This window comes from Phalangium opilio, unplaced genomic scaffold (assembly GCF_054372755.1).
Source record: "Phalangium opilio isolate 3A_F unplaced genomic scaffold, DU_Popi_V2 ptg000038l_1, whole genome shotgun sequence".
Lineage (NCBI taxonomy): Eukaryota > Metazoa > Arthropoda > Arachnida > Opiliones > Phalangiidae > Phalangium > Phalangium opilio.
The window spans coordinates 2,064,906-2,071,989 of NW_028324161.1; the positions used below are offsets into that span (position 1 = coordinate 2,064,906).

The 7,084-nt window shown below is 36.3% G+C and overlaps 1 protein-coding gene across 1 annotated transcript; it reads right to left on the reverse strand.

Annotated features, from left to right (window-relative positions):
* Positions 1–293: 293 nt before the first annotated feature.
* LOC149682609 (matrix metalloproteinase-17-like) lies at positions 294–5,904 on the reverse strand. The gene is made up of 7 exons (XM_089834409.1): positions 5,604–5,904; positions 3,958–4,421; positions 2,988–3,091; positions 2,464–2,904; positions 1,012–1,159; positions 684–944; positions 294–573 (listed from the first exon to the last, which is right to left on the reverse strand). The coding sequence occupies exons 1-7, from the start codon at positions 5,900–5,902 to the stop codon at positions 458–460; spliced, it is 1,833 nt and encodes a 610-aa protein (XP_089690535.1). The 5' UTR covers positions 5,903–5,904; the 3' UTR covers positions 294–457.
* Between the last annotated feature and the right edge of the window lie 1,180 nt (positions 5,905–7,084).

The following is a 7,084-nucleotide window of genomic DNA, read 5'->3' on the forward strand; positions in this document are numbered from 1 at the left end:
CTGTTCTGCAGCGTTAGCGTAAAAATTTGAAAAATTGTCTTTTTTCGCGAATTTGAATCTCACGCTTTCCACTTAACAATTCTTCACGTTCTTTCCGTTAAGCCTTTGTATTAAATCTTGTAGTTCAGCCTTTAAATATTGAATCAGTTATATCACGTAAAATTTGGAAACGGAAGATAAATTGAAACGGACTGATTTTATATATACATTTATAGATTTTTTATTAAGCAGTATCTAAACTATACATCATTATGTACCGTTTCAGCTTGTGTGAAATAAATGGCAATAGCCGCTTTATTGTATTTGGATGAAACTTTAAATGAATGCTTCAAAGGCAGAAATAAAAATTTGAAGGGCTAGTTCTTCATCACTCGACACTCGTGCCTGATTCATTCAAATATCAGTGAGATAACAAAAAAGAACAAACGAAAACCTCTGTCGCTGTTTTTATAAACATTTAAACATCACAGGCTAACCAGTCTTGCATCGCGTTTCTTGGAAAGTGTTCGTCTATACTAACAGCTTGATTGTTAAATCTCCAGTACTGCTTTCCTTTAAAAAAGTACGTTTGACCTTAAAAGAAAACGGATTTATATTTTACACATATTTAATATTAATATAAAACATCTGAATAAACGACAGAAAAAAATCATAACTTGAAATTCTTCATACAGTATACTTACGGTCACTCCACGTAAAAGCAGCATCAAGTTTGATGGGCAAGCCAATCCATCGACTTTTAATTAGCATGGGGTAGTCTTTCTCCACGGCCTTACGTCGTTCATCATATTTCCAGTAACGATCACCCGAAAAAAAGTACGTATGTCCATTTTTCCCCCAAACCATAGCTGCATCAATGTGACTAGTCGAGAGGCCGAGGTCGCTTATGGGCCTTGGACTGTCTCGAGTGAAATTATTGCCATTAAATGTCCAATAGTTTTGACCTACAAGAAAGGCACAGGTAAGTAGTCAAGCCCTGTATTCCTATAATCTTTAAATTTTATTATGTACCACTAAATATAATTATGCTGTAGTCCGTTGGTCTTTCGTATAAAGCATCAATTTTCTTTACTGATTTTGGTAATCCAGTGAAAAAACTGTGCAAAGACACAGGATATCCCGGCTTTATCAGACCACGATCGTTTAGGCGCCACATGTACTATTTAGACAAATAATTTATTAAAAAATTAATAAAAAATATTATAAATAGGAAATGATTTTAAGAATACGAATCATCCGTTTTTAGCCACATCGTTTGATGTACATCTAATGATGGGGGTATTAGTTTCGCTTGGTCTGAAGAAGAAGAAGAAGAAGATGTATCGCTCGTCTTTTTAAAGGGAGAGTGAAAAAGGGATTTTTGATTCTCAAAGGGAGGGGACTATGATTTGTCTATAACAGTGCAATGCGAATGTACAACGCACATGTTAATGAACGCACTTAGAGTGAAAAGTGATAAATTGTGTTAAGTTGATATTTTTCATTAATTGGTCATTTTAAAGCGGATAGGCTTATGATATATCTCTAACAGTAGAATGCGGATGCACTGTGAAAATATTAATGAACAAACAGTAATATCTGTAGTCTTTTATGAATACACAAATTTATCATATTGCATTACCTAAAACGAGAAATTTCATTCTCCCTTTAAAATTTCTCGTACTACCATGACTTTTCTAAGAATCCGAACTTTCTATACAATAAAAAGTTCGGGGTTTACCCAAAGAAAGAACTCAAGTTGGGTGTTTTACCGAATTCTTTCTCTTTCAAACGCTTCTGGGCATAAGTTCACGTTATAACTATATAAGATGCGATATGTATGCGTCGGCATAAGTCTATGTTGTAAACACATCGAGGGGGTAATCAGTATAACTATCAAATTTTTAAGATGAGATAAGCATAAGTTTATGTTGTAAAGTTAAATGAGCGTTATGCGTTTGATCATTCTAGCATTGCTAAAGGTAACTCATCGAGGGGATAATCACTATAACTAAAATTTCTCTTTCAAAACGTTCTGGGCATAAGTCAATGTTAGAAATTTATAAGATGCGATAAGTGTGCATCGGCATAAGTCTATGTTGTAAACTCATAGAGGGGATAATCACTAAATTTATATGTTCTTCGATTCGCCGGAATGTTACAATTACAGCATAAGTAAATTTATACGGGTAATAATTTTATCACTGTTTAGGGTAGGGCATCGAGGGCTATTCACTCTGATTCTATGCACGGTAAATCATTTAAGCATTAGGGTAAGGTATAGAGGGGTTATCCACTCATTAGGGTAAGGTATAGAGGGTTATCCACTCATTAGGGTAAGGTATAGAGGGGCTATTCACTCGTACGATGTGGCTACTATTACGAGCCCTTGGGTCGTCTTGTTGATTTTTCTATGTGCTGTCTCTTATATGAAAGTGACAAAAAAAACTATATCCATCGCTATAATAACCGATTTTCCATTACCTCTTTATAAAATATGAAAACTTCTCCTCTAAGTGTTGCAATTGCGTCGAAGTGACCATTGCAAATACTGGGTGCTTTTCCCGGCAAACTATTTACGATTTCTTTAGTTCTATCACTTCCTGTCCCATTTTCCATACTTGGGTTCATCACAGGTCTTCTTGGTCTCCCCGTTTTAGGTGTTTTTGTTGTAATTGAAGCAGTTGTAGTTCTGGTCATAGGTCGCCTTGATGGTTGAGGTTTTGTCTGCCGTGGTCTTGGTCTTGATGTTATGGTCGGGATAATGGGAATACGGGTTGTTGGTCTCAGTGTTGTCACCGGAACTTTGGTAGTAGTGGTTCTAGGTTGATATCTTTCTCTGGGCATGGGTGGCCTTCGATCATTTGGTTGTTTTGTTGGCGTTATGGCTGGTTTTCTTCGAGGATCTTGTGTAGGCCTAGTGGGCTGTAAATATTTATTTCGATAAGAAATACTTGTGATGTAATGGTTGATACGAATTGAATTTAAAAATCTGGTAAAGGTTTTACCTGAGTTGGATATGGATTGCCGCGATGTACAGGAGTATCTTTGGGGTTCAATGTTGTTGAAATATGTTTCCCTTCCAATCCATCTTCAAACTGAGCATTTCGAACTACACATAAAATAAATTACACAAGTTAGGAAAATGAATATGTTTTGAATGAAAACGCAGAACTTTCAAGCAAGACCTATGGTTTATACATGTATAGTTTCAATTTAACAATAACTGCAAACAGTCAGTTATTGTAGCAACATAAGAAATTTTCATTGCACATCTTTGACACAAATGTGACAATACTTCATAACTATTTTGTTTTACGACCTCAACATGCCTCTAACGTCGCAGCCTCACCAAAGTACCCGACAACATCACGAGTTTTAATTAGTGCTCGGCATTTTCTATCCATTATCCAGAGATTTGTGGATGACGAGCTCTAGTTTTAATGCTAACTCAATTTCACGTAGAACTCGGCATTATCTATCCATTATCCACGCAATTTTATCTTTATCCATACTCGAAAATTATCCATAGAACTTACATGTTAAATTGTTTTATATTTACAACTTTATTTATAAATAATCGGTTATCAACCAATTTCTGGATAATGGATAGAAAATTCCGAGCTGAAATTTCACGAAGAGCTAATAACTTAAGGGTAAAACGATGCAATGAGCTGCTTAAAAAACGCGTTACACTACATTGATTCTATGTTTTGATATGTTTACGCCGATATATTAGCTACTTAGCATAAACGTCTCTCATTGGCTCTTCTCCACCATTGACTAATTTTAAGAACGATTTTTCAGAGTAGCTTTTCACGAAGTTTTACTTTAAATTTAAAATTTAAAGCTACATATTAGAAAAAATGTTCCAAGCATATTAACTTTTCCAACGATTCAATATAAATAAGCGGAGCAAGCTGCATAGTATAAATTCTAATGAAGTGCAAATTTCATCCTGCTTAGGATGCAACTCACCATAAAGGTCATAGAGCCCCAATACGTCATCGTAGCCTATCCTAAAGTTGCGGTCATATCCTTTGTAATACGGGAACATAATTGATGACGGAGTGGATGAGTGAGCAAGTCCTAAACTATGCCCAATTTCATGTGTAGCTACAGTGAAGAAATCCACACTGTCTGGCTTCTGACGTTCTGTTTCTCTCGACGCATCAGTCCACACTTCGTCATCGTCAAAATGAATATCACCACCGTACGGTTCTTGCTGATAGGGAAAGAATGCATGCGCCAATGTGTTTCCACGACCGTCGAAGGGGTAAGCATCTCCATGATAACTTCTTCCGAAACCAATGATCAGGTCAGCATCCATACTGTGCAGGTAACTGAAACTCAGTGGGCTAGCGTCCGACCAGATTTTGAAGGCTTGCTCTAGCTTTTGTAGAACTTCGTCTCGGTCCATTTCAGATGGCCAGTTTGATAGGCTAATTAGGTTCAAAAAATATTTTATTATTTTTAATCATATAGTAATACTAGAACTATATCGTTAGGTAAAACAAAGGTAGAATGGAAAACACGCCTTAGGGAACTTTTACATTGGATATATTTTCATCATTTTTTCTACGATATCTGACTATTGCATGATTTAATTTGCTTGAATAGCATGGAATAACTCAAAGCCAATTATCAACATGCTTAGTTAACCTCATTAGTACGACCAGGTACCACCAAGGATTCTTGGGTAAAGTTTCTCACTACGTTTTCGGGCAAGGATAGAAATTGTAAAATTTTGGCCTGTCAAATTTTTCACTACTAGACACTGTGTCTTGCTTGTTCTATGCAACAATTTACTACTATTATAAGAATGTTAATGCAAATGTTATGGAAACGACAGTAATTTGTTGTTTAAAATCCCCTATAACGAAAGATCAAATATAAACGTCGAGGTCCAATTTCATCGTCCATTTTTTGTTTACGCCGAAAGAAACAAAACAGATTTACTGTTTACCCATAATTTTCCGAAACGACGAAGTTTGATAAACGATTCAGTAAATACAAACAGATGATTTCTGATCGGATACGACTAATCTGCTATTCAATAATTTGTGGATTTGCTATAGAAAATGCCAAGCTCCACGGGCTTCCGACTTGTCCACGGTCAAACTATTACAGTTCTGTTTTGTTATATTTTAGACAGATTCCATGATAGGACGCCATTGGCGTTTACTATTTCCACCCACCCGGTTTTTTCCCTGCCATTTTGATGATGAATTTCATAATATTTGCCGGTAAGTGATAGACAAGTAAGAAGTTTATTAAGCATTTAGTAATCTGAAGCAATCATTTTTTACAAAATCAGAAATAAAATCAATATATTAAGTCACTTGTTATTAGGATCCATGTAGAAATAACATAAGACCATTAAACAAAGATGTATAGGAATGATACTTTAAACCCCCGTTCTTCTAGTGACATCGCCTGTGGTCGCCCCTAGCTGGAGAGTCCCAAAATATTTATCATGTTATGGCTATAGTTTGAGTTGAAAAAGTTTCAATATTGCTCGGGTGTGGCGCTAGAGAGGCGCTGCCCTAAAAGAATCACGCACCGTATCTCCATTCCAGTCCATATGCGTTTAATCTCTTAGATATAACACACAAAACACTTACAAGTACGTTAGTCTTCTCTTCCTCCATCCTTTAGAAGCAATTGTATATCGCCTTTTTCTTTTACGTTTTCCATTCCCAGAACTTGTGGCATTACTTTCAAATTCACGAAGAACATCAGGCACGCCACATCTCGGTGTGTCCATCAGCTTCAATGTGGCTTCGTCTAGTGTACCTGTTTCGGGCAACCCGCCGTATTTCTGTACTTGCTTGACTAATTCCTTAAAACCCTCTTCAGTTATTAGTGTCTCTGAATCGGGACTACCAGCTGGAGCTTCCGGTAAGTAACCGAACTTTTTCATATAGTTCACCTATAAAAGTGTGATTCTAGTTATTCAATTTGTTGTATACCAAAAAAAATCTTTGTGTAAAATATTCAATTTATGTGATATAATCAGGGAATGAAATGGTCTTGTCATAGGATAACTAAAATTGGTTTAATTTAATCAACTTCAATATCGTTTCCTCTGGTTTTAATATAGTACATTGTAACCTTTCGTAGTAGTTTGGGGACCTCCCGAGTTTCTACTCCAGTGGTGTAAGGTTTATATAGAGGATTAACACCCTGTGTTACCTTTGACCTTTCCCGAACAATAAAAGGGTCGACTGCTTCTGAATAACAGTCAGTCCTTCTCCACTACTAAGATAATAGTAGTTCGCTCGAGCGTAGGGCTTTGACCCTGGCATTGGACTTCATCATTATTAGTAGTTAGTATTTATTTAATATTAATAAAAGCCCGTTCAAACGATTTTTTTTGCATGTTAACTCGCGAATGCGGCACGTCACATAGGTTCGGTCTAAACTTTCAAACCCGTCTGGTTTTAAAATGAGCGTCTATGGGAGGGGACCAGTTTTTTCAACGTTTTTGGCCCAAATAGTGCATCCACTGGTTCAAATCTCTTGAATTTTTAATGAGACGCGTATTGAAAGGTTTGATATTATCCTGTAAAATTTAAAGTCTTCAGCTATAAGTTTTTTTTATAAAAAATAAAAACTATTATAACTGAAGACTTTAAATTTTACAGGATAATATCAAACCTTTCAATACACGTCTCATTAAAAATTCAAGAGATTTGAACCAGTGGATGCACTATTTGGGGCAAAAAGGTTGATAAAACTGGTCTCCTTCCATAGACGCCCATGTTAAAACCAGACGGGTTTGAATTTTAGACCGAACCTATGTTACTTTCATTCTTAGGGTCGATTGAGGGGCTTCTAGAGCGCGTGCAGCCAGCGTGATCAAGTGGGCTATGATTGTACTAAATGCAAGTCGGCATTTAATTACTATTATTTCGTTTAATAAAAGTATGAATGAGCCTAAGGTAACGGGAGAAGTTTAATTTTAGTATTAGCCAAGGCTTTTATGGCCACGTGGGGCGAGTTTAGAAATCTCGCAAGCGTGGTTACAACATAACGAAACAAACTACGATCGCAGGCATATACTGTGATATTTCTTATGTTCGAAACAAGTTGGTTGATTTTG